General features: G+C 39.4%; 4 protein-coding genes across 12 annotated transcripts in view; 3 read left to right on the top strand and 1 right to left on the bottom strand.

The window, feature by feature from the left end:
* LOC109997651 (voltage-dependent R-type calcium channel subunit alpha-1E) overlaps positions 1–6,617 on the top strand; it is a 57,511-nt gene extending 50,894 nt beyond the window's left edge. Inside the window, exons 42-48 of one of the 8 annotated variants that reach the window (XM_065954129.1) lie at positions 520–626; positions 721–820; positions 1,845–1,892; positions 2,467–2,571; positions 3,007–3,139; positions 4,158–4,321; positions 4,777–6,617. In XM_065954129.1, coding sequence (XP_065810201.1) covers positions 520–626; positions 721–820; positions 1,845–1,892; positions 2,467–2,571; positions 3,007–3,139; positions 4,158–4,321; positions 4,777–5,301 — 1,182 coding nt within the window. In that variant the 3' untranslated portion in view covers positions 5,302–6,617. Of the gene's footprint in view, positions 1–519; positions 627–720; positions 821–1,844; positions 1,908–2,466; positions 2,572–3,003; positions 3,140–4,157; positions 4,322–4,776 lie in introns of all 8 variants that reach the window. The other 7 variants (XM_065954126.1, XM_065954127.1, XM_065954125.1 and 4 more) reach the window with 7 other exon arrangements.
* Positions 6,618–7,775: 1,158 nt separating this feature from the next.
* LOC109997637 (RING finger protein 11) lies at positions 7,776–11,600 on the top strand. The gene is made up of 3 exons (XM_020652184.3): positions 7,776–8,443; positions 8,766–8,935; positions 9,194–11,600. Exons 1-3 carry the CDS (start codon positions 8,321–8,323, stop codon positions 9,363–9,365), a joined length of 465 nt encoding a protein of 154 aa, XP_020507840.1. The 5' UTR covers positions 7,776–8,320; the 3' UTR covers positions 9,366–11,600.
* Positions 11,601–12,691: 1,091 nt separating this feature from the next.
* Positions 12,692–17,777, bottom strand: rpe65a (retinoid isomerohydrolase RPE65 a). The gene is made up of 14 exons (XM_020652183.2): positions 17,628–17,777; positions 17,137–17,219; positions 16,777–16,927; positions 16,274–16,381; positions 15,998–16,139; positions 15,772–15,919; positions 15,323–15,404; positions 14,705–14,837; positions 14,448–14,587; positions 14,232–14,361; positions 14,025–14,139; positions 13,392–13,486; positions 13,199–13,310; positions 12,692–13,105 (listed from the first exon to the last, which is right to left on the bottom strand). The coding sequence occupies exons 1-14, from the start codon at positions 17,636–17,638 to the stop codon at positions 12,960–12,962; spliced, it is 1,596 nt and encodes a 531-aa protein (XP_020507839.1). The 5' UTR covers positions 17,639–17,777; the 3' UTR covers positions 12,692–12,959.
* A 2,280-nt stretch (positions 17,778–20,057) lies between these two features.
* Positions 20,058–26,496, top strand: LOC109997644 (serine/arginine-rich splicing factor 11-like). Of its 2 annotated transcripts, XM_065954123.1 has the most exons (12): positions 20,058–20,364; positions 21,143–21,276; positions 23,543–23,658; positions 24,127–24,207; positions 24,306–24,343; positions 24,433–24,566; positions 24,751–24,829; positions 24,917–25,036; positions 25,119–25,208; positions 25,338–25,409; positions 25,546–25,741; positions 25,848–26,496. In XM_065954123.1, the coding sequence occupies exons 1-12, from the start codon at positions 20,243–20,245 to the stop codon at positions 26,037–26,039; spliced, it is 1,374 nt and encodes a 457-aa protein (XP_065810195.1). In that variant the 5' UTR covers positions 20,058–20,242; the 3' UTR covers positions 26,040–26,496. The 2 variants fall into 2 exon arrangements, with proteins under 2 accessions (XP_065810195.1, XP_065810196.1); XM_065954124.1 differs by lacking the exons at positions 20,058–20,364; positions 21,143–21,276 and adding an exon at positions 21,806–23,317.
* Positions 26,497–26,827: the final 331 nt, after the last annotated feature.

Raw genomic sequence — 26,827 nt, 5'->3', positions numbered from 1 at the left:
TAGAAAAATCCACTCCTTCATATTCTTTAATGCAGCTTGAACAAAGAAATTGTCTGAAGCCGAAAGTCTTAGATGTATTTCTTTTTTCATTCTTATGGTTTCAAAAGTATGGAAACGTGAATAGAGTGGATAGGACCCAAATGCATATAACAGAGTTGAAACAAGTGCAATTCAATAGTTATATTTAAAAACATGCTTTGAGATAATTGCTTAGGGTAAGGTGAGGCAGGTAATGGTTAAAACCAGGACAGGCAGTCCAAATAGGCAGAGAAACAGTCATCGAGCCTAGAAATCAAAGCAAAGATCCCAAAACACCAAGACAACACGAGGAAAGAGCTGGGTCGTTGAGCAAAGCATACAAAAACAAACTGTTACAGATAGAAGGTACAACAGAGAAACAAAAAAGTTAATAAATCAAAGTAAATTAGGAATCAATAAAAGGACAACAATAAACAAATAAAAACACAACCCTTGAATCAGAGCAGTATGTGACAGAAGTTTCTGTGTTTCTTATTTCAGAAGAGTAGCTTAATGTTCAAGCGTCTGGATGCGTCCACCCTCCCGGAGGACATTCTGTCCAACAGCCAGACGCTGCCGATGATGGCCCACAGTGCCGGCTCAGCCCTGTGAGACTGTGCACACCTGCAGATGTGTCATTTTGAACTCCTGGCTCTGTTAATGTGTTTGTTTAAAGTAATGTTTCCCTCTGTCTTAATGCAGGACCAGAGGAGGTTTTGTTGCTTTGAGCCCTATCTCACCACAGGAACTTTTCATGCAGCCCATTAGCTCAGACGTGGATGTTAGTCAACAGCAGAATCTGGTAAGAAACAGGAATGACGTGATATGATCATAAATCCCACAAACACGTCTTAGAGCAGTGGTTCTTCACCTTTAAATTACTGTTGACTTGTCACAGGCTGTCTCTGAATAAGGATTTCATACTTGGGCTGTTTTTTGAATAAATTCACAGGTCGAATACAAAAGACAGTTTTTAATAGTAGACATCTTATGTTCTTAAACTGAATTATTTTTTTGTATAAAGTGCAACACATCTGCAGCAAGGGTATCTTGGCCATTCACCCCACTAACACAGAGAAAGTAGTCGAACTTTGCTTCAGTTATAGCACCGTCTGACCCATTTCTGTATTTAATAAAGCTAGCTGTGGATGTAAAAACTGCCTGACAGCAAAGCCAAAGTCATGACTTAGTATCAAAATGATCCCTGTCTCTTTCTTAGTGCTACACAAACACATACATGCGACATAAATGTAGTGTTAGATAGACCATTAGTATAAATCTACATCCAGCCCATTAAAACAAGGACAATCCTGATCAAGGACAACGGGAGCTTATATTTGTACGAGGGCTTAGTTGAGTGAATCTACTTCAGATGTGAAGTGCAGATCGCACCAGGCATTAGTTAGACTGCGTCACACACTCAAAAGAATAAACTCTGCCCCCTGATGTAACACAGCATGCCACAGTTAGAGTAATCATCAACACCCACAAATGCATGAAAAAGCAAATAACTTACGCATTACCCTAAATTATTTTAAAAGGTGGGGTGCGGCAGTGGCACAGTATATGGGACGTGTGGGGCCTGTAGGTAAAATCAATGGATGTGCGTGTCAAGTCGCTGATATGTGTTGCCCTTCAGATAAAGCTTGTGATCCCTATGGGGGGGTCCTGGCCAGAGGTATGGAACCACTGTCCTAAAACAAAGACCATACACACTCAATATTTACAAATTCAAACAACGTCACAACTGCAATATGTTGCTTTATTTTTAAATCAATAAATTCTCAATGGATGACATTGCTGTGACTTTTCTCACTGCCTTGCAGAGCTCGGCATTGCTGCTGTCTGTGCTCCCGTCTTTTATTCCTGTGGAGGTCGGATTATCAAAGGCAGATTGTCAAACAGTTGTTGTTTTACTGTGTCTACACCGTCTGGTTTAACTGGTTTATGTTGCCTGCTAGATCAATGACATGAACTTCTTCTGAACTATCCACGTATTAGTGTCTGTTCTTGCACAGGAATGTGTTCGACCCCTTGACAGATGTGGCGTGACTCTTTGTGTAGTTGTTAGGACCTGAACCTGCATGATGGAATGAACTATCAGGCTGAAATCTGGATTTCCCTGTGAACTGTTTTGTTTCTTGTCCTTTCTCACTCCTCTTGTCCACTGTTTGCTCCTTTTTTAACGCAACTCACACTGTTTCTATTCCTCCTCTAAGTCAGTTATCTGTTGCTAGTGGTTAATTTGTCTTTTTTTTTTTTGGCTGAATGGTTTTGATTGGATGGCGATGGTGATGGCTATGATAAGTGACCCTCAGTGATGAAATGGCTTGTCTGCCCTCGTCTCACCTGAAATGGACCTTGGTATAGAGGCAGTCCTGGCAGGGGCGAGCCTGATTGGTGCGCTGTCTCTCCTTGCCCTCCTCACTTGTGTCTGTACTCACCTAGGTGGGCGAGTGCAGTTTGGGGATTGAATCCCAACTGGAGGTTCCGCTAGGAAGGGGCCTGTGTGTGCGGGCCTCTTCCATGCCCCGTCTGGCTATAGATTTGCAGGTACACATATTTTCCATGACACGGCCTCTGTGCTGGATCTTGCGGACGACAGTGGCTGCATGGGCTCTAACGCCAAAGTGCCTGTTTCTTACATGCACGAGATGATGAGAAGTTTATATGAGTAGAGTTTTGGCTTGTCTTTTCTTTGTTGGGAGTCGTCTTAAGATTTAAAGAAATGTTGATGACGTTTAATGTTTGAATGCTGATGCCTTGCTCTCTTACCTTGATCTCTTTCGTCTCCAGAATAGAAGAAACTAAACCTAACAATTTGGATGCATTATTTGTTTGCACTCAAGCATGATTTTTGATCTCAAAACTTCTCTGCAATGGTCCACTCTTTTCTGAATTTACCAGCATGTTAATGTTTTCTTTGTGCATGTGCCTTGTTTTTGCATGGTTGTTTTCGTATGTGTGTGTTTCCACATACGAAAGCAGACAGAGGTTGCAGGCGGCTCCATGAAGCGTTCAGTCTCCACTGTTGCCGATCAGCGGGTGAACGGTCTTTGGCAAGACGAGAAGAGTCCGGAGCGAATTTATCGACCTCGCCACAAAAGCTACAAGGCTGCTGGTGAGTCCTGTCATGTGTTGTTATTATCCTATTAGTTTGCATACGTACATACATGTGGGGAAATGTATGTTTGATTTGACTTAGAAATGTACATGTTGGGGTGTTGGTGGGACAGTGGTTGGTGCGCGTGCCCCATGTGTGGAGGCTGTGGTTTGGTTGTCTCACAATGTCCAGTAAAAACAGGCTAGCAAAGCGGGTCAGAGTGGCAAGCCAAGTGATCGGTGTGCAGCAAGCTCAGCTGCAGGACATTTATAGTAAGCGTGTCATCAGTAAGGCTCAACTACTCATGAAATGTCCTGAGTCCTGACCACCCTCTCCTTGTTGAATTTGATCTCCTTGCTTCTGGTCGTCGTTACAGAATGCCTCGAACCAAAAACAAGACGTGCCAGACATTCTTTTATCCCTGTTGTTGTTGAAAAGCTTAATTTGCTGGCCTAACTTTGCTGTTTTCTTACGTGTATTTATGTGGGTAAGACAGCTTTTTTTAGATTACAATTTCAGTCTGTTTTTTTCTTCTGATTATTTAATTGACTTCTCCTACATATTTTAGCATGATTATTCAAAAGTATTTATTTTACACTCAGCTGTGTGTCTGAACTGTTTAAGCCTCTGGCTCAGTGTGCTTGAAGTTCCTGTTTTTTCACTTGAGCTGTGGATTTTCTGTTTGTCTGTATTTCTTGATGTTGTCTTTTGTGTTCCTGCCATGTCTTGTTGCCTGCTACAGAGCTTACTTCCTTGGGATCATAATAAAGTTCAAGTTCAAGTTGATTTTTGCCATAAATATGCAGTCCAGCATGCCCCAGCAGCAACATTAAACAATCTGAAATTACATGTTTTTGGGATGGTTTGGTGTCTCTGCATGGGATGTTTTTCCTGTGAAGAAATGTTTAATGACTGTCAGGTTGCACATATTGTGGTGGTTACAAATAACAAAAAACAGAGACATTTATACTTAAGTTTCTTGATTTTTTTCTTGACATCTTTTACTTGTTTCCCCTTCTGAAAATCTCCCCTCCAGTTTCTCGTTCTGAGCACTGGCAGAAGGGAGACAGGGAGCGTGGCAGGTCTAAGGAGCGCTGCCATCTCCTCTCTCCTGGTGCCTCTCGCTGTAACTCAGAGGAAAGGAACTTGCAGCCCTCGAGATCCTCTAGTGTGGAGAGAGCACAGCCTCGAAATAAACAGGTTGGTCAGAAAACTTCAGCCAACACCCAGGATATCGATCTAAGTATTTTGTGAACTGATTTTTAATTAACTTTGTTAGTTAAAAAATAAGCAGCAGCAAAAATATTGTCTCTATTTGCTATCATAGAAGGTTTAAATAGTGCTAAAAAAAAATCAAATTAAGATGAAAACAAACAGCATTTGCAGGATTTAAGATTGACTGGCTTGTGAGAATTATGGGAAAAGGCGTCTCAGGAGTAATGTCACGAGTTCCAGTTCCAGCTGCATGCTCCAGTTAAACTAAAAATTTGAATTAGACACAAAAATTGTGATATCAGATAACAAATTAATAGGGCACTCTAGATTAGATAGGAAATTAAAGCATAGCTTCGGGACGCCCCCTAAACTTTGCCGTCTGTAAGTCACCAGATTTATCGACTGATTGTTTTCCCATTTCTGTTTATTCTCATCTGTAGGGCAACAGCTCGGACAGTCCGGTGCCCTCCACCTCAGAGTCCAGCACTCCCAGCGGCCGAAGACCTTTATCACAGACCCCAACTCGCTCTCGCCCTCACATTACCTACTCTCCGCTCGTGAGTCGCAAGCACCCCTCCGTCGGCGAGGACGAGGATGGACAAGGCAGCCCAGAGACCACGAGGCGGGGCAAGCTCACCTGGGAGACCGAAGAGGGGGTTGCTGATGAGATCCGAAGCGATGAAGGCCACCACCCTTCCCCACCTCGACGCTACCCCTCTGAGCCGTTCCTGGCGTCTCAGGATGACGACCACAGCCCTGACCCCTCTGGTCACATGGAGACATTGACCTTCGAGGCTGCCGTGGCCTGCAGCCTGGGGCGATCAAACACTGTCAGCTCAGCCCGCCCGCGCTTGCGGACCGGCTGGCAGGTCCCCAATGGACATTTCCGAAAGCGTTTGGGGCAGACAGCCTCTGTGGCTGGCTGCGATCCTCTCAGCGACACAGAGGAGGACGACAGGTGCTAGGGACAGGGGGCTCAGCATGTCGGAAAATCCCGGAGAGTTGTGTGAGAGGAACCTGTACAACAGAGTACAGAGTCAAAGTTATTGTGACTCATTTTGCACCCATGCTTCGAGGGCATGATCCCTCTGGATGTTTGGTAAAATGTGAACCCAAAACAAAGAGGAAAGATCAATACTTCCTGAAACTGTAGTTGCCAATTCACACTGAACACTGACATTGAAGAAGGTCTAGTTCCTGACTTGTACTTGATGATAGAGAGTAATAACACATCTCAAATAATCATGAGATGCAGAAAATTAGCGAATGGATGAAATTGTCATTTGTGTCAATAGATATTTTCATTTCTGAACATGTTTCTAGATGATTCAGTGTGGCTCTATCAGTATTTATCTGTGGGGTGTGTGAATATGTAACTACATTTTCTCAAAAATGATTGTTCTGTAAATACATTGTGATCATCTAACCATTGCCGTTGATAAAACCAGATCAATACAACAAGCCATCTTGAAGAGGCAATCTGATATTTTACCAGACAATGTGGATACTAATAAGTAACACTCAATAATGCTGGATTTTTTTACAGTATGAATGAATGTGCACGGGAATAAACTGCCTGATTTTCCCCGTCATTTTTTTTCCTTTTGGTATTGAACATAATAAGTTGTGAGATATGAATACAGTTATAGAACAACATAGAAAAGATGCTTATTTGTTACTTCACCCTATATTATTGTTAAATCATTCCTCCTGCAAACCTTTAACATTTTTGAATTATTCTTCAGTACACTCGGTCTATTTTTTGCAGTCTACTCCTTTTAAATCTGAATTTTTAAACAAACATATTTAACATTTGGTTTTGAGAAATAGTCGGTGTGTAAATTCACCATTAACTGATATGAAAAGTAAAAGATCTCTCATCTATTTTCACCTTTATTCTTCCTTGTGAATATAATGCATCACTGCAGACGATGACTGTAGAAACACTGTAGACACATCATGACCCGTTTTGCTTCATTAACAAATTAACATTACTCTATTACTTACTAATAATGTACAGAGAATTTATGCTGTTTGTAACTTTTAGAAGAAAAAAAATCAACAGTATCAGCTGATGAGCTTTAAAGGTAAAGGAATCTTTGGAAATGTTCATTTAATGTGTTTTTGTTTTATTTGCCTGAACAAGGACAACTCTGTGAAACTCACTTAACCAAAAAAAAAACCATGCAGATGTGTATGATAAGTTCCTGGAATGCAAATACTTTGTGGGTTTTTATGTGTACAATAGCTGTATATAAAAATAAAGGTGTCCTCAAGTTGCCATTGTTATGGAATGTCCTTTATTTTATTTCATATTTAGCTTTTGAAAACATCAGAAACTTTGAGGGGGAGACTTTAAACCTAGTAAAAACTCCTACAGAAAGCACACAAACAGACATACACATGCATACTGTCAAAAGATTTCACCTCAATAGTCTCTCTCTGGGGGGGGGGGGGGGGGGGGGGTTGACTGACTACTCGGGCTCAATGGAGGAGTGGTCCTGACTGTTTTTTTTGTAATGTGGTGCTTAATAGAGTATGGGCCTCATTCTCTAATATCTTCATATTTTTTGAGGATCGATGCCGTGCTACTCATCTGGGTTGCAGCTAGAGCAGGAACAGACAGCTTTCAAGATCAGAGTAATCCAACGCGCACCAGGATTGTTTGGATAGACCTTAAAGTTTATTACATATGAAATCCTAATCTTAATATTTGTTCTCTATAAAGTTGATCCTGTTCTTAAACAGACGTTTAAGAACAGGACGTCGACGTCATTGTAAATGAGGGCTATGCTCTCAATGATTTTGACCTTCCATTTGATCTGTTAAACAGAGAAGATAAATTTCAACCAAACAATGTTATGGAGGATAAATATTAAAAGAATAGGCTATATGAGTGAGACATCCTGATTTAAAAAATTTTAAGAAGTACAACTGCTGTCAATTAACATAAATAAATTAAATTTATTTAATTGAAATAAATAAATGATTGGAGATAAACAGTCCACCAAAGTTACAAAGTAAACATATAAATTATTAGAGGGTAATTTAGATTTAAGATTTAATTTAAAACACAGCATGTGGTGTTGAATAAATACATGTATTTTGTATAATAATAATAATTTAAAAAAAATAGTTTAACATGATAGACTTAATCCAATCCTGAATGCATCCTGTTTAGTGTTTAGTGTACCAAAGAAAGCTGTGTTCTGGGAATAGCACTGAAATCACATTATTACAGCTTTTACTGACAAATTGACTTTTTTTTTTGTTTGCAGTCAGCATTAATAATCAGAATTATTGAGAAAACGTCATTATTGTGCATGATTATTTTACATTTTTGTGTTGTTGTTGTTGTCATTGAAGGAGGGAGGACCCTGCCTGTCACTGGAACCACGTAAACGACATCAACCAATCAGCGCGTAGAATCCCCCTCCTTACGTCATATCCAACGGACCGATAACATGTCCTCCGGTCGAAGAAAGAGCTAGCCTGGAAAGCGAACTGTGAAATCTTACTCACGAAGTTTAAAAGGCGGAAATGTCGCTGCAGTCTAACACTCGTATCGCTCAGTGTAACAGACATCGTCGCTCCTGAAGTAGATAATTTGTTTAAATGTTTATTCTTAGGCAGGAATGAGCGATACTCATCAAGGAAGTCGCCCAGCTGGCTAGTTAAAAAAAAAAAAAAAGTAGCTACCGAGACTGCTAGCTGTCGTTAGCAAGGGAGTTCTTTGTTTTGTTTTTCAGGTGTCATCATGAAGAGAAACTATTGTTGACATTTGCTTTGCCGTGTGAGCATGTTGGTGTTTTAAAAATCATGTACATGCTTTTTCTTGTAGCAGGTAGTCGAACTGTAAATTAATAGTTTCTTACGGGCGATTAAAAAAAAGAGAGAACACTAAAACATTAGCTCATCGAGATCAATCTGAGCAGCAAAAGGTTTTTTGGGGTTTTTTTTAAAAATTTTCCCCCACCGGAAGAAATGGGCAACTGTCTCAAGTCTCCGACATCAGACGACATTTCTCTGCTTCATGAATCCCAGTCAGACAGGGCGAGTTTCGGTGATGGGACAGACCAGGACCTGGAGCCTCCTCCTCCATATCAGGTTAGAAGAGCTGACTTAATGTTGTTATGATAATAAAAACATGAATCTTACATCACACAGGTGGATATATAACTGTGTAACTTCTGTTTTAAGAAGGGTTTAATCTGTGTGGCCTCTGTTCCAGTTTGGCCAAATTATACCTGAGTAAACAAACTGGTTTTGGATTCACTAAGTCCCCAAACCAGCTTTTTTTCCCCCTCCCACTTTGACCCCCCCTCCCAGAGAGCCTGGGCTGTCAGACCACTTTGTTTGGACTGAGCTGCTCCCAGAGAGGATGACTTCTAGTATTTTAATTTAGGTGTTTCTTTGTCCTTTTACCCAGGAGCAGGCTCGCATGCCCATGTACCATCCCACGCCTAGCCAGGCCCGTCTGGCCACCCAGCTGACCGAGGAGGAGCAGATCCGCATAGCTCAGCGCATTGGTCTCATCCAGCACCTCCCTAAGGGTGTTTATGATGGAGGGCAAGATGGCTCGGAGAAAAAGATCAGAGAGTGAGTGTTTTGCTTTTTTTGTTGTTAGGATGGTTGAATGCCATTGCAGCTCAACATTATCAACACAATCGGACAGTTTTTTTTTACCCAATTGATTTATTTGATTTAAGTTGACTTGGCTTAAAGCCGGTTATCGAGCAGATATTTACTTCTCCCTTAAAGTCATTTTTAAATGTATGTATAAAAAAAGTTGATTTAAAGGTCGTGCTGTTAACTAAGCTGTATGTCTATTTCAGCCTGTTATTTACTCTCTTTCAGATGTGTGATCTGTATGCTGGACTTTGTATACGGCGACCCCATCCGATTCCTTCCATGTATGCACATCTACCACATGGACTGTATAGACGACTGGCTGATGAGATCCTTCACCTGCCCGTCCTGCATGGAGCCTGTTGATGCTGCCCTGCTTTCCACCTACGAGACCAACTGATTTTTGGATCCTTCCACTTGCTGGCTTCGATCAAACAAGGCTCCAGCTCCCCCTTCCCCCAAAAAACACACACACATAAGCCCAACCAAACAAACGCCCTCTTATAGAGAGAGGAGCTTAAAAATGTGTTGGCTGTTTTCTTGCACTTTTAAACAACCAAAACTTAGTCAGCTCATATTGGCTTTCCAACTCCTAGGTCTAAATGAGCCAGTTTTAAATGTAGTTACACAAACCCAGACAACTCTGCATGACTGCATTTGTGTGTGTTAGTTGTGCTGGAGCAGCGTCCATTGTTGCTGCTCACGGTGAGCATAAGGATGTGTATGTGAGCTGTTTGATGACTGTGCATTTCCACTTGAGCCGGTCTCAGTGGGTTTTTCTCCCCAACGGGCCTCATTTCACGTCATTATCAGTTTGTCCTTGTTATCAAACTGGATAATCAGGCTAACAGATTAATGACCGAAATTTCACAAAGTGTTGCTACGAGAAAAAGTTTCAATTAGAGGTATCCCGTGGCAACATTTCACAAAGTCCTCTTTGGCATATTGATCACCTGCACGTGCTCTCTTCTTAAAATGGCCCAACACTTTGGAGTTTCAGCGGTTGATGTTTACACTATGGGTGTCAGACAATAAGCATAACATTGCTCTCTAGGTAGTAAAGATAAAAAAGACAATTATGCACAAACTGAACATAAATCACCCAAAATTGAAAAGTACACAATATCACGTGATGGAGATCAGGTCTACATGATATTTGGCTGCTCAAAAAAGGCCAGACTCTAAAGAAAGCGCTTTGAGTTGAAGGGAAAACGATGTGTACCGAGAATGTCTCAACTGTGTAAAGTAGCTGGCAGCCGATGTAAAAGGGCTCATTTGCGCATGGGCAGGTGGATCAGTCAGACAAAAATTAGAAACGCTTGCACACACTTTTCATCTGATCCCGAGATTTGCACTTTACTTATAGGACAGTATCTAAACAATATATTAATATATGTACCTTATAACCTTGCACTATCAATACTTCATCCTACTTTGTTTTCTGAGATTTAAAAGTTATATAGCTGATAAAGACATTTTTGAAGCTGTCAGTAGTCACTTATCACGTCGAGGTAAACCTGAAAATGTACTTCGTGAACTCTGTGATTCAGTAGTGTGAGCCTCCGCTTCGTTCTGCTTAATTTTGGATTGTTGTGCGTGAGTGAAGGGACAGAGGCTTGCTCCAGATTGACAGATAATTTAAATCAACTTTAGTGTGATGACTTATATGGAAATATTGATTTTTGATTGCATTCACTTTTATGTCCCGTGATTAGCTTAGCTAAGCATAAATACTGTTATCAGTGGGGAAATAGCTAGCATGCATAGCTAACTTTGCCTACTAGCACTCTGCCTCTAAAGTGTAATGATTTTTATGTTTTACAGGGACTTATATGGTATTTGACAACAATTTATGTAAATGTTAAACAAGTAAAATATACATGAATGAACCTTAGAGGTGCTGGTAGGTGAATTAAAAAAAAAACTGGACAGGGCCCTCTGGATGTTTCCCCTGCTTCTAGTTTTGTGCTAAGCTAAGCTAATCTTCCTCCTACTTTAGCTTAAATGAAAGCATACCCGCATGAAAGCAGAATCAATCTTCCCATATATATACAAGAAAGTAAACGAGCGTATTTCTCACAATATCCAACCGTTCCTCCTGAGAGGCTTCGTTTGAGGTGAACTTAAAACATTTTTTTATTTTAAATCTACGAGTACAACGTCACTTTGTTTAATATATGTCATATTTTTAATTGTACTATATTTTTTTGTTTTGTTTTATTCACATTCACTGTAGCAGTAGTTGCAATAATTGGTTTAATTTTAATTTGTGGCATTCTTTGGAGAAAGTTTGTCTGCCCTTTTTTTTTTCCTGTTACATGTGCTTTAATGTCGACCTTCTCATTTTTCATTTACATTATTCCAAATCCAATAATGTGTGTATATAGTACCGTAACTATATAACTCCTACACTGGTTTACTTTGCAAACCTCTGTCCCAGATGAATTTCACATTGTGAGAGACTTCTTTTTTTCTGGTGTGATAGTTACCACTGAGATTTTCCATTGAGCTTTTCCTTTGCTGTGTTTTTTGGCTTATGTTGATTCTGAAAATTAATATTTTGTGTAACCTTGTCTCTTTCTTTTTGGAAGGCTAGAAAGCTGTCATAAAAAAAAAATAAACAGGAAAAAAACAACTCTCTTTTTTAATTGATTAATTAAGAACAGGCAGTCTCTAAACACCCATCTAGAAAATCTGTTGGAATCCGTCAGAGCAATTAGTCTAAATGCATGTGTGAGAGATTACTGAACACACCATTGCGATATTTTCCTCTAAAACCTTTCATTAATGCAATCCCAAAACCTGGCACTGGAATGGAAACGTGACAGCAGTACGTAACAATCGAGCCCAAGCCATATTAATAATGTGTGATGCTTTGTTTCCTCTGCTTACATCAGCTGTGGAGGAAACATGTGAATCACATTAAGTGTTTTATACGTGACGCACAAACAGTTGAATTGTTACTACTAAAATAGAAGTAAACCCTCATCTGAATATGGCCACACAAGATGCCTTTCTACCACGCACATGCCTTTTTATACATACAAATGTCATGTGCAGTGAAAATGTTTCATGTTGGCTTATGGCATTATGTATAGGGAGGCTCTACATCTATGTTTAATACTCTCAACATGGATGTATGAAGAATAACTGATTGAAAGATGCCCTTTTTCTTTATTTTCAGATAAAGCACTGAGTCTGTTAATCAGCTTTGCAGTGCTACAAGATGTTCACGTTCAGAACACTTTGAGTAATACACTTAAGACACACATGGAAAGGTATAGTTCAAATGGGACTCTGTGTGGCAACATGCTAAATCTCTTGAAATATGTGAAAAAAATGCAGGCTGATGGATTATCAGCACTCGGTCTGTATGTTATAAGGGTCAATTTAGCTTGAATAAATCATCAGAAATAGACAATTTGAAACCCATAAAACATGGTTTGGACACACTCAACAAGGAAGGGGTCATCTAAAATGTATGTAAGCCAGTTGATATCCAGTTTCCAATCATTTGTAAAATATTCCAAGAAAAGTGTGCTTGCAGGACTCAAAGCTGCTAGTTTAAGGTGCTCTTTGGAAAAGGTCATGGGATACTTTAGTGAGTATCTTGTTTGTTTTAATATATCAGGTTTCATTTATCCCCACCTAACTCTTTGCTCAGTCTGCCTCTTTCTCGTAAATAGTTAATGAAGATACCACAGAAGTAAAGAACACAACAACATGTTTGATTTTGATCATTTTTATTTGTTAAACCATGAAATAGTCTGTTAACAAAGCATGTGCACACATCATTATTTATTTCACCATTGCTGAGAAATTCATGGTTAGAATTACTCAACTTCTCATACTTTGTTTCATTTCACATACAACCAAGCTTTATTTCTCTTGACATATTGGTACATTAAGTCAATATTTATCAAGCTTATTTATTGAGTCGTAATTATTAGCCCTAACATGGACAACTTCTTTTTCACTCTGAGAATAAGCATTATTAGGGTTTGTACATCCCGTGAAAGGTGACAGGGATTCCACAATCCACCTCTGCCCGGGCGACCTCAGACAGATCCTTGGCGTTGAGGATTAGGAGGTATGCTGGTCTCTGAGATCCAGGAGCTGCAACGATGGTCAGCAGCACACCTGAGGGCACAGCAGCACATAATCAGAAAACAAATCCTCACACAGATAGTGAGCTGGTGAATATATATAGTCTCTATGTCGCTGTTTACACACCATCATCCTCATCTAACGCATCAGGAGTCTGAACAAAGAGGGGCTCTGAGGGGTAGGAATCTGGTTCTTGCCACACCCAGGTCTCCTTGGTCTTCACGTTCAATTTGCAGATCTAATCCCAAGACAAAAGAAATTCAACATCAGACTATTTTACATGCTCTATAATTATAACTATAATAGAAGGTCACATTACCCTGTCTGGAATGAAATGGTTGAGACCCAAGGCATAGGCGTATGTGTAATTCTTCCCCTGGTACCTGGCGTAGTTGATCTGAGGGAACTCAAAGGCTACAAACACAAAATCAGAATGGTTACATGAAAATAAATCGGCTATGTTCTAAGAAGTAATGTGTCCATATGGCCTCTCAACCAGACAAATCTGTGAGTCAAAATAAGATTTTCTCTAGGATATGTGTGCAGTTCTTCTCCAGTTTAGACAGATTCCCATCAGACCTAATTAAGGGGAGGCCAGTCACAACTGTTTATCTTGACTGGGGCCGGACAAAGAACCACTGTGGCTTTTCTTTAAACAACCAAGATGGCTGCCGCTGATTTGTAATTTTCTTAATCTTCTATTGCATTAGAATTAAACAAACTGGATGGTACTACGACTGTTACATACACATTGCTAAGATTGGATGCTAATTGTCTTAATACCAAAACTCTATTATTTTAAAAGAGAAGTCATATGAATGGGATGTTGGAATCAGCTGTCTAAAATGAGAAGTCGCAGGCTTATTTGCATTTAGGGCCTTGGACTGATCATGCCAGTCTTAATTCCAGAATAGCACCATGAATTCATTGAATTTGCTTCGTGTGTTTGCACCTTGTCGAGGACCGGAGAATAGCACCTCAGGCTCCAACCAGATCGTCCCATCAGCGTGCATGGTAGCTGTGGCTGTGGTGTACGGCAAACTGACCAAGTTCTTCCCCTGCTCCTCCTACATCGAATGAGTTCAGAGAAAATAACACAAGATTTAATAACTGTACAATGCAATTTGTGTCCTCTGGATGAGTATAACAGGTGACTGACCTTGTGGACGTCCAAGGGAATAACATATCTGCGGACCTCTGGCTGTGGCGCCATCATGGCTGCCTTCTTCACCTCTTCCCAGTTGGCTCTCAAGTTTGCCAACCATAGGTAGTTGTAGACAAACTCAAAGCTGTACAGAAAAACACAGCAATATGAGACAAATCTGCAGAAAGCTATAGGAAGGTTCAAATCTAAAACATTTAGCTGTTCTGTTACCCTTTCCAGCCACAGAGGTCAACAACAATGAAGCCCTGGTCCTCATAGGTGTTGATGTGGTGGAACATGCCAATGGCTGCTCCTTTGAATTTGAGATCAATGTACTCTCCTGGATCTTTCTTGGCAATGTGAAACAAAGTCTTGAAGAAATACATTGAAGGAGATATCACAAGATTGAATGAGTAGATGATAGGATAGCATTAAAGTTAAAACACTTCAAATCATGAAGACATGAATCTACTCCAAGTTCTTCTTACTCCTTGGGCCTCGTTGGACTCGAAACAATCCATGTAGTTGGAGCCTCTGATGCTCCAAGCACTCAGGAACTTCAGCAGGTTGATTTTCACAGGGGTCTCCACAAAGACAAAGTAGTTTTCTGACATGCCAAAGCTGAGAATGAAGAAGTGCGAATTGTAAAATTTGACTCTCTGTGACAGCTTAAATGGATTACTGGCCTCGAGTCTAAACTGGAGCATATCAATGGTCCAATGATGCTATGTTATTCAGCTTAAAATCCTCTTAATAGGCTACGTTTAGTAGACTTTTTAAAGCGTTGAATATTCTCTGAAATGCTTTTTGTCCTAGATCAAATGCACAATGCATGTTTCATAGGGTTAATATGTGTAGATGAAACACCTTTAAGCCTACTGATGTCATACTCACTGAAACTCATATATTCAGATATGCTGGCAATACAGGTTTTCATCACTTAGGATATCAGAATGTCTCCACAACGGCTAAATGGCTTTTTACCTTTCAATATACATGTGAAAAACATCTGTCTTGCTTTGTTCTTTTGTAATTCAAACTGCAATGATAGCCATCCTCTATCTCTTACTGTAAGTGAATATAAATGTGACCCTGTGTATTCGCACCTGTGCACATAGGATGGCTTGAACCGCTCAGCACTGGGGAACTGCACCACCACCTTGGACTTCTCAATGGGATCCGACTTGTCTTAGAAAAGAGGCAAAGGTCATGATGTTTTAAAGTTGTATCATACTGTCATTACTACAGATAATAAACAACATTGGTGAAAATTGCTTGAAGTTTGGTTCAGTAATTCTTAAAATCTAGAAAGTCATTGTGCCAAATTTTAACGATGTCATTGAAACATTGTTAACTCAAGATAACTGAACCCTGAGCAAGAAATATGTGTTATTAAACATTTTGTTAGGTTTTGAAGGGGTTAAACAGTGATTAATTTAACCCCAAATAACCACTAATGACGTGTTTTGAAAAATACAACTTTTATGTGTGGTCACTGCTCTATGTCTTGTGCATGTTTTGCTGATATTAGTCGTGATTCTGACACTGATCTAACCTTTCTGTGTGGGGGGAGTCCTGACAATGTTATAGGCCAATGATGCTCCTTTTCCCATGCAGTTGCCAATGTTGTACACAGTACCATCTTTCTCAATGTGAGGGTGGGCTGTCACTCCATTGATGTTGACATAGTTGCACAGGTCAACCTGAAAATAAAATAAAGACACTTGAGAAAAGATCAGGTTTTACATCTCATATTCTATGATCAATTTCTATTGATGTACCTTCTTCAGTGTCTCCAAGGAGTCAGTGTCAACCTTAGTTATGTAGTTGGTTTCTGTTACTGCATAATAATCCTCACCAATAGGGTAAACATTCACCAGGCAGTTGTCTGTCACTTCAACACCCTTGAAGTAAGAGAAGAACCTGCAAACAAACAAACAACGGTAGATGATGTTAAGATGTTGTTCAAACCTTCACATGATAGTAAAAAAGCATCAAAATGATGGTAGGGATGATTTGGAGAAGATTTGTGTCTTTACATATAGAGCACCACCAACCTGGAGAAAATGTTTTTGCAGGGATCAGGGTACCCAAAGGTGCCAAACTCAGTGATCACCACACGCTTCTCAGTGATGGCTCTCACATAGGCGTCTGTTCTGACAAACCTAAATCGAGGAGCAGGTAAAAAAAAGAAGGTATCACATAAAAATATTTTTCATCAAATTTAACAACCAAAATGATTAACTTGTATCTTAAATCTTAAAAAAAAATTTTTTTATAAAATACAGACATGTTTCAGCAGAAAACCCCTGAGTCTACACCAGCATGAGAAAATCATTTTGCAGAGAACTGTCATTCCTCTAACATTCAATTCAATTCATTGTTACCACTTATAAATATGATCATGCTGATTATGAAATTCTCAGCACTGCTTTTTACCCAGCAATACTTATATTCAATAAGATATTGTATGCGCATAGATTTTTTTCAGCATGCCGTTAATGTAAGTTTTGCTAATATCATGAAAAACACAACACCCGTGTTGTCATTCGGGTCTTACTTTCTGAAGTAGGTGACTTGGCCGTTCTTGAAGTCAAATTTGTGCATGAGGGCCTGGCCATCAAAGAGATGATAAAAAGGTTCATCTCCAACCTCAAAAAGGCCCGGTCCCAAGCGCAGAAGACTCCCCTTGATAAATGGAGGAATCCTACCTGTATAACAAGAACACAATAAATATGAATTATACACAGTTATGAATTGTATTGTACGGGTTTGTTAAACTGCATTATGGTGTGCTCATTCTGTGTCCAGTATAACATACTCCTTCCACTTGTACATTTGTTTAACAGTGAAATCAATACATGGCTGGCAAATAATTAATTGCCTTGAGTCTATTTGTGTCTGAAACATGCAAACAAACCTGTGACTGTAGCAGGAATAGGCTCAGCCAGCTCCTCACATGTCTCAAAGATCTTCTTGTAGCTACCAGCCGGGTGTTCAAATCTGTTGCCAAAAGTGATGACTTCAAAATTGCAGCCAAGTAATCAGACCTTATGATATATTTTCTTAGGTAGTTTAACGAATGTCTCTGTTAGTACAAGTCATTTAAAGCTAAACTTGTGCCAGGTCATGCAGTGCATTGTTCATCATGAGCTTTAAAATCCTCCAATAAGCTGCAGACTGACTGACTGTTGAAAAGGATGTAAAAGTCACAAGATCATCTTAAAGAAAAACTATGCTACGTTACATATATCTTACATCATTAAAAAGAGCACTTTCCAAATAAAAGCAAAGCCAATCACTCAGTAAGATTAAGAAATGAAAAAAAGCTGTCTGACTTGTAACCTATCTTGAAAATCAAAAAAATAAAAAGGTTTAATGTAGAAGAGTTGTAATTCAGCAGAAACTCACCGGCTGACCATTTTGCAGTCTAGTTGTGGCACTGTGCAAAACCAACTCTTAAAGAAACCTCTGGTCACTTCAGAACCTGAAGCTTCTGGCCTCCTGGAGGATTTGGGGTATTTATCAACCCCGTCCCCCTCCAATTCGCAACAATCTGTCCTGTAAACCTTTCGCCTGGCCAATCATGTCGCACCATGAACAAGAATCCCTTTGTGCCTCTATCCTCTGTTTGATGACTCATAGCCACCCCACTGAAACCGGATTTATCGAAGGAAATATTTATTGCAGAGATCTGGCCCATGTGTGGCAACAGTACATGTGATTTTTTTTTCAATTGTGTCAATTGTTCAGGTTTGTACTTAAAGATATAGTTAAGCTGAGTCATACTAAGTGCAGTATTTTCAACAGTATAGATACAATGTGCAGGGCTGCAAATCTGCATTGAGCAAGTCTACAAAGGTGAATGTGGATTTAAATTCAGTAATCATATGGGCTCCACATGTAGAGCCAGTTTATATGACAAGGGTCAGGGTTAATATGAATTATTCCACAACTCAGGGTTTAAAAAAAGCTGTAATACATTCATGTCTCAAACAACACAATTACTAAACTTTTATGCAGTTACATACTTTGCTTTTAGATTCTTAGAGGTGAGCATTTATCTAGTAAAGAGGATTATGACTGAATTGGCCAGAGACAAAATGTGTTTGTATTCCAACACAATTATTAAATCAAGTCTTTACTAATAAGTATAAAATCTATTGTGAAATGAAAAACAAATCAGAGAGCCTTCACTGCCTCTGCTATTTTAAGCATTCTTGTACAACATGCACACACTGCTATTGGAGGGAAAGTGGCCTGTTCTTTGGTGTGATTACAAAAAGCCTTAACTTGCTTGTCTCAGTGCAACTATAATCTAGCTGGAGGGATTAAGCTCTGCGTAGCCTTAAGACAACCACTGCATTGTTTCTTATGGGAAAAAACACAATTAGAAGGGAGAGTTTCACCAGACGTGGTTTTGTCAGAGGCAGGGTTGTGATGTGGCGCCACCAGCCAGCCAACACATGTGGACTAACCAACTTTAATAAGCATTATACAACAGTTGATGTGATATCTATTAATTAGGAATTAAAATATCATTTATTGGGGGGTGGATTTTCATTTTGGTTCTGCATCAGACTGTCAAATGTTTACCTAAAAATATTTGCACATGTATTAAACAAACTGTAATCACTTCCTGTCCTTCTACAATGATGTAATAACAAAAACAATTCAATCTCTGCAAGTCATCTAGCTGATTCAAGACAATATCCCAAGCACATCACCAGTGGACAACTTTTACCACTTTTTCGAAGTGATTTTTGGAGCTAGTGATAGACTAATTGTGCATATTCAGTCAACTGAACGATGGAAATCAAAGCTTCAAAGAGGAAAAAAAAACAGGTTGGCAGGTATGAGCCGAGTCTTAAACACGACTAGCTGACAATTATAGTCATGCTACTTAAAAAAATCAAAAGGAAGATTAGACGTAAAGATATGAGTTTTGACTGTTTTATCCCACTTGAAAAGAAAGCCAAACGATGCATAAAGCAGTGTAATATGAGGAGAGAAATGATGCCCACAGATGATGATCATCATGTGAGTGCAGCCTACTAATGTTAGATAGGCAAAGATAATATTTTAAAATAAGAATTTATTTATTTTATTAATAAATGTATCTTCCTTACATGCACTCTGTGAGTAGTTACACACATTAAGATTTTTTTCTATTAGTCCACTGTACAGCTCCTACATTGCACCTTTTGCACATTTTGTGTTATTTATCTTTATTTTTTATATTTTATTTTTTTAAATTCTATTGTATATATTGTAATAGCTTCTTATACTGTATTATTTAAGTTGCTGCTAGTTCTGCGTTATTTCCTTGTTAATTGTTTAGCACCAATACACACACGTGTAAATGTACTTGGCAATAAACCCCGATTCTGATTCTGATTTCTCTGCCTTTCTGAGGTTCTGCTGCATTTTACATCACCTATCAAAGTGGAGGGGAGCCACCTGGTGGTTCAACTTTTCGCTTTTTGGAACTTTTCGCGTCTCATGTTTCTCAGGAGCTGGTGTGTGTGTGTGTGTGTGTGTGTGTGTGACTCCATTGATAATAATATAATACCGATCGATTAGAAAAGTATCGGGTTCCCGTTTGTTTGTGTCTATTTAACATTAAACTGACCGTCTTTTTGTTCCCCTGACATGTGACGACACGTTTGTCTAAAGTCAGCTTTAAACAAGACTTCTATAGTTTTGTTTTATTCTGTCTTCATGTGACGTCTGACTGCGTCGATGTGTGGAATATATAAACGATGCCAAACCGTGGCAAACATTTTTAACTAAGTTCACGTTAGTGGCACAAAACACAGCCCGACTCTACGCATGCGCAACTTGTAGAGGGGGTACTACAATATGGCGGCGTCTCGTTACAATGTAGATGTATCCTAAGCTAACTTATAGTTTGCAAATTACTCGTAAACACGCGTGTTAAAACCCAGCAGAAAAACGTTACTTTTACTTTAAAGTTGATTTATTAACGGTACGGTTGCTGTGTAAACGAGCTTGAATCCGGGACAATGAGTTACACCACGAAGGTGGTCCAGGTGACGAATGTGTCTCCTAGCACAACATCAGAGCAGATGAGAACACTGTTCGGCTTTCTGGGAACCATCGAGGAGCTAAAGTTATTTCCACCAGAGTGAGTTGACTTTTACGTTTGGTGTTTTCGAATTCACTTTAATGGTTATGTTTTTTTGCAGATTCACTGCATTGTTTCTTAAACTAATCTGGCAGACTTTAGTAGGAAAGGAAACGTAGGCCTTCACTCGCTAACAGTGACTGAACACTACTAACAAGACCAACAACAACATGCTGCGTTCAAAGACGAGTAATGTTTCAGGGGAGGGTTTAAAAAAATCTTTTTAATTAAAGAAATATACGGAAGGCTTGATTAAAATCAAATGGACTTTGTTAAATGGAAGCCAAATACATGAGTAGACTTGATTTGCAAAGAACACGAGGTGTTTTTGTTATGCAATTGTGAAATCTTTCTTAAGAAAGTCCAGGAAAGGCTCCTAGTTATCTATATCAAACCTAATGAAGTATATATATATTATTTATATGTGGTTTAAGACTCGCATGATATATCACCATTATGGGACACGTCAGAATAATATGCAATATGATCACTCTTACAATTTAAAAGAGACCACAATGAGGTCTTAAGTAGTTAAAACCTGTTTTTTTTTTTTTTCATGGGGGCAATGTCACAACCCTGCCCAGTGTCACAGATATACAGTTGTTATACTCAGGCAGTATTTTTTGTGGATATCTTCATCTGCAGGTTGATTCTTAAAGCACAAGGATATATAAAACCCACATTTTGTGACGGGACAAAAACAGAATTGTTCAGTCAATTGTGCAGAATTTTTTTTTTTTTTGTTATTGACTTTTTTTTTTTTGTCCTTCCTCAATAGTGATTCTCAAATGCCTGTGACGTCGCGGGTGTGCTTTGTGAAGTTCCATGAGCCGGAGTCTGTCGGAGTGTCTCAACATCTGACTAACACCGTGTTTGTGGACAGAGCATTGATCGTGGTGCCGTTTGCAGAAGGTTTGTTCTGTTACTTTTCCCTGGGATGAATGGGCCTTATTGACTGAATGGCATGACTATGAAATAGTGAAAATGTTAAAATATTGAAAGGATATCATCCATCTCATTTGTGGACTGCTCAAGTCATCTCACGTCAGTGCTTTTTTCATGTACTTATTTGAATGATATTTGAATGATACAGGCATTGCCATTCACTCCCACTGTCTATTTTTGATCGTGCCTAAAATAACAATATGTTCTGTATGTAAAAAGTGCAGTTTACCAATATCTACAGCAGAGACAAGGAGGTAAACAATCCCAAGCTGTGGCATCACAACTCCAAATTGAAAAGTAAAGTTATTTCAACTTTTAACCATTTACATTTAATTTTTCCCCATTTTGGACTACCCTCTGTTAAACTTCTCTCTGTTATTTGTCTGTGTATATGTGTGTGTGTATGTGTGTGTATGACTTTTGTAGTGGAGAAGGCTAAAGCAGCCCCCTTCTTGATGGCTGAAAGCGGTCCTCTGCCTGCCATCAGGGGATTGTAGACATTTGCAAAGGCCAGCAAGCATTCAAGCCCCACCCCACTTTTTTGTGTCCCCTTCTCTTTCTCTGCTTTCTCTTTCTCTTTGTGTCTAATTAATTTCTTCTAGGAGGTTCATTTGAGAGTGTAATTGTCCGATTTCAGGGACATACTTTCAAACACTGTAACACGTTCAGATGCTGCGTTTGATTTCTTTTTAAGGCTGAAATATTAGTCCTTATTGGAGAAAGCTCGTAATCTTCCTGATTTAGAGAGGCCATCAAATCCCATGAAAAGACCGACAGAGCACTTCTGTTCAAAGCTGTTAAAAGCACACCAGTGAGCAATAATGCTACACTTGGTGACTTGTTTGTTCAATGTTTTGATAGCTAACTGTACTGCAACAAAACTGTTGTGTTGCTAAAAGAACAACAGTTCCCAGTTTTTTATGATCTTTTTACAAAAATAAAAAGGATATTTATGACTTTATTTTTTTTGAAGCTGTAATAAAGTAGTAATAAATGACATGGCTTCTGAAAGCCACAAATGAGGGTATCAAAGTCAGAAAGAATTGAGAAATGGACTTCCATATTGCTGGTTTTGGTCTTTTCAAAGGATTTGACACCAGTAGCAAAAAATGAACATGAACAACATTGTTTAAAGAAATGGGTAAGTGAACTTACAAAAAGTAATGGGTATACAAATATCTGATACAAAGGCCAAGAAGCAGACACTGCACATGTACTTACTCTTAACAATGTCTAAGAAGCTAACTCAACAAAAGGAACTCTAGTGTTCTTGCTAATCCTTTCCTATCTTTGAGTTATCTAGGATGCCCGTTCGACATGTTGGTTGAATAAATTCTCTTTAACAGTGGTCTTCTTTTGTTGTTGTGTTTTACAGTTCTTTTTCCTGGCTCAGCCAGTCCTGTATACCAGGCCCTGCTGAAAATACCATCAACAGTTTTGTCTCCTGCTGCATTTTCTCTCTTCTGTGTGCTCTTTTATTTCAGTGTTTTCTTTGTTGTATGTCTGTATTTAGGTCTTGTTCTTTTATAAAAAAAACCTGTTTGGGACTTTCATTACTGTGGGGTGATTATTTTGAAACAGTCTGTGGCCTACTGCTATTACAGATGTTGCCATTACTTATTTTTAAATTGGATTGTGTTAACAGAGTGATCAAACAATTTAATCTGCCTTAGTGTGTTCAATTGATGCAGTGGCAGGTAAGAACACCAGAATAATGATACATAACAGGAACACTACCCACCCTTTAATCTGCTATTGTCATTAAATATGTCTGAAACGTGTGTTTTTGGTAAGCAGACACTGATAGCTTGTATAGTGTTCTTGCTAAATCCCTAAAATTCTCTCTGTTGTTTGTATCTCGATTTTTCTCTGTGTGCTTTTAGTAGTGAAGCCGCCAACGTGAGTCGCTTGTTTCAGTAAACATCTAAATGAAAATTGAGGTCACATCCAACTGGAGAAGCAGCTGTGCTTGCTAACGTTTGGTTCATGACTTAAAAAACACGTGCAGGTGATATATTCTTGGCAGTGTTTATTGGAGTAGTGTGATGTATTCAAGCAATTGTAAAGTCACTGCAATGATAATGTTGAATTAAGGGAAGACTACTCTGATCTGTAAGGTAACCTTATTTGGAGAAATAAAGTTTGAAGATTTTCTTTGTCTTTTCAACATGTCTTCTTTGTATTGAATGTGTATGAAGATGTCTTTCTAATGGCAGTGTTTGTTTTCCTGTAGGATCTATTCCAGATGAGGCCAAAGCTTTGTCACTGATGGCGCCAGCTAACGCTGTTGCTGGAATGCTTCCAGGAGGAGGGCTTCTTCCCACACCCAATCCCATGCCCAATCCAACTGTAAGGCTTCAAGTTCATTGTCTCTGATCGGAACGATGTACTGCATGACTTTAAAAATAATTGAGGAAAATATGATGATTGGTTTGCCAAATGTTTGCAAGCAAATACTGCTCCAGATGAATTCCAAAATGCGAGAACTTTTCTGACTTTACCATGTTGGCTTAGAAGTTGACTTTTTGTTAACCATGGAATTGAATTTAAGAAAATGGTCTCCAGTAAAACCCATTTTTTAAAGTTTCCCATTTAAAAACAGTTATAGCATTATTCCGGTAGGCAGTTGAAATGAGTCTGCTTAAGAGTGGTATATTTCAGTTCTCATTTGAAAATTGCCATCAGTAATTTGCGATAGCTGTAACTGGAAACAATCAAACAGGACCATATGTCAAAATGTGGACTTAGTGATGTCAGTAGTAGCTTGAGTGCTCGAACACGGTTGCTGAATCTCCTTGTGTGTGTCTATCAATACAGATGGGAGGGAACCCATTCGGTGCTCCAAACATGGATATGATGGCTCTATTTGGATTTGGTGGACCGAATATGAATCCTCAGGTGAGAGCTTTACTTTAATAGCATTTTTTCCCCAAGAACTTTATTTGCTGTGTATTTTATTTTGACACACTAGACAAACTTGTTCCCTTCTCTTACAGGCTACTGATCAGCTATTGAAGCTCATGACAGATCCAAAGTAAGTCATTATAAAGTTGCTCTGCTGTCTCCTGAAGTTGGTGTTATTGTAGAAATGATGAGTCAAATAACGAATATTCTTTCCTTTAGACTGAATCCTCTGGCTGCAGGCTTGAACCTGAGTGCAAGCCTGAAGGCTGATGCATCTAACAAAGAAATCGAAGAGGCCATGAAGAGAGTCCGAGAGGCCCAGTCGCTAATTTCTGCTGCTATTGAACCTGGAAGTGAGTACGCCAACCTTTAGCAGGACTCTGACTCTGCTGTCTGTTGGACTGACTGTTGTGCATGCATTGCAATAGTTTGTTTCTTCTTTTTTCTTGCTGATTTAAATGTTCCCAGAAAATTTGACATCGACTATACTCAGCAATTTGTGTTTTTTTTTTTTTTCCATTTCTTTTTCTCTTGCAGGTAAGGACAGCAAAAAGAGGCGCTCTCGCTCCAGGTCCAGGTCCAGAAGAAAGAGATCCAGCTCACATTCACGACACAGGTAACGCCTTATACTATAATCCTTAGATGCACAAGCCTTTTTATATTTTGAGAATAAAATAAAAATGGTTTTAATGTCTGGTTACAGGCGATCCGGGAGCAGATCACGACGACGGTCAATTTCCAAAGGCAGGCGGCGCTCAAAAAGCCCACGCAGGAAACGCACCCACTCCAGAGACCGAGGCAGGGGATCTCCAAGCAGATCCAGGTCAGTTAACAGCCAGCTTGCTTTATTACAAAAAAAGATGAAAGGAATTGAATCTAACATCTTGCATTAAATGTATCCACAGAGACAGAAAGAAAGATGATTCTGGGAGAAGAAGATCCAAAACGCCACCTAAGAGCTACAGCACAGCTAGGAGGTCACGCAGCGGGAGCAGGCAAGTACATCAAAGGTTTTTATGCTCTCACAAGGCAACTGAAAATGAACTTTTTCCCCCCCTTGGGCACAATATCTTCTCAAGTCCTAGTACGAATTTCTTACCTTTTTGTCCTGTCATGCTTCACAGGAGACGCAAGAAAAGTCGAAGCGTCAGTCCATCTCCCAAAAAGAAGATCACCAAGTCTCCATCTCCACGAAGGTCAGTGCACTGATGTGAAATGTTTACCAATAGGTTAACACTGCAAGGTGTATTTTCCTTTTCCACCTAATAAGCTCAATGATCTTTTTGTGGGTGCATTAAGATGATACATTGACACCTGTCTCTCCCTGTCCAGGCACAAGAAGGACAAGAAAAGGGATAAGGAAAGGGACAGGGACCGCAGGAGTGACAAAGACCGCAGCAACGATGAACGTGAACGCTCCACCAGCAAGAAAAAGAAAAGTAAAGACAAAGACAAAGAGAGAGAGAAGGAGAGGGAGAGAGAGAGGGAGAGGGAGAGAAAATCAGAAGGAGATAAAGCAGATGTCAAGGTTAGTGTGCACATCTGACAATCTTCACAAAATGACTTCACCTTTGCAGTTCTGATATGATGTGTTTTTGTGTGTTTTATGATGTCTATTCTATTGTTTTATACAGGTTACCAGGGATTATGATGAAGAAGAACAAGGCTACGATAGTGAGAAAGAGCGCGAGGAAAGGAAGGATTCGGATGATTCGGCTTTGTCTCCTCAGTCTGAAGAAGATAACGGCACAGCGCGGCTTGTGAAGACGGCCAAAGTTAACGGAGCCAGTGATCACCATGAAGAAGACATGGATGTAAGCGATTAAGTTGTCTGTCCTGCTTTTACCTTCTTAATCCCTCCATTTCTATTTGAACATGCTCGACTTTTTCCAATCCGGGGTAATGCTACAAATCTAAAGTGAGTGTTACATGAATTCTTTTTTTTTCTTTTTTCTGTTGTTGCAAAAGTTCAATGCAGAAGTGTTGTGTTTGCTTCGATGATTCCCAAAGACGTCACATCGCTTGAAAGCTCCCGTATGCTTGTTGCCTCATTCGTTGTAATCAGTTAAAACTGGAAGGAGGCTGGCTTTGCTTTCTCACACTTGTGTTGTTGTTTTTCTTTTTCCACATACTGTAGCTTTTACATATTTGTTAAGTTTTGTGGTGTGTTGCTCAGGCCTCTTCTTCACCTCTTTGAAACAGTTAATGTGTTTATTTTTTATTTGGACATGTTGTTTTATCAAGGGTTTCTTTTTATAATAAAGCCTATTTGGAGAACTGTGATTGGAGTTATTTATTTTGCATGGATGGATGTCTTCACTGCAGAGAGGGCCAGGCAGCCCTCCATCATTGTACATGTATGGAGAATTTCTGTTCAGCTACTGTGTGGTGAATACAAAAGCCTCAAAACACAACTTAACTAAAGAAAACACTATAACATGGCTGCTAGTTCCTAATGCACCCAAAGATGAAAAAGGATACATGAAAAGCCACATTTAGAGTGAGGGGAGGGGATGGACAACATTGTAGTATACTTAATTTACAGTCACAGTAATGTTCAAGGTGAACAAAAAGTAAATAGGTACAAAATTAATTTTAGGTCAGACGTGATTTT

The sequence above is a fragment of the Labrus bergylta genome, chromosome 4, assembly GCF_963930695.1.
Source record: "Labrus bergylta chromosome 4, fLabBer1.1, whole genome shotgun sequence".
Taxonomy (NCBI): Eukaryota; Metazoa; Chordata; class Actinopteri; order Labriformes; family Labridae; genus Labrus; species Labrus bergylta.
The sequence above is the reverse complement of the archived record's forward strand: the minus strand, read 5'-3'. Positions and strand labels throughout refer to the sequence as shown.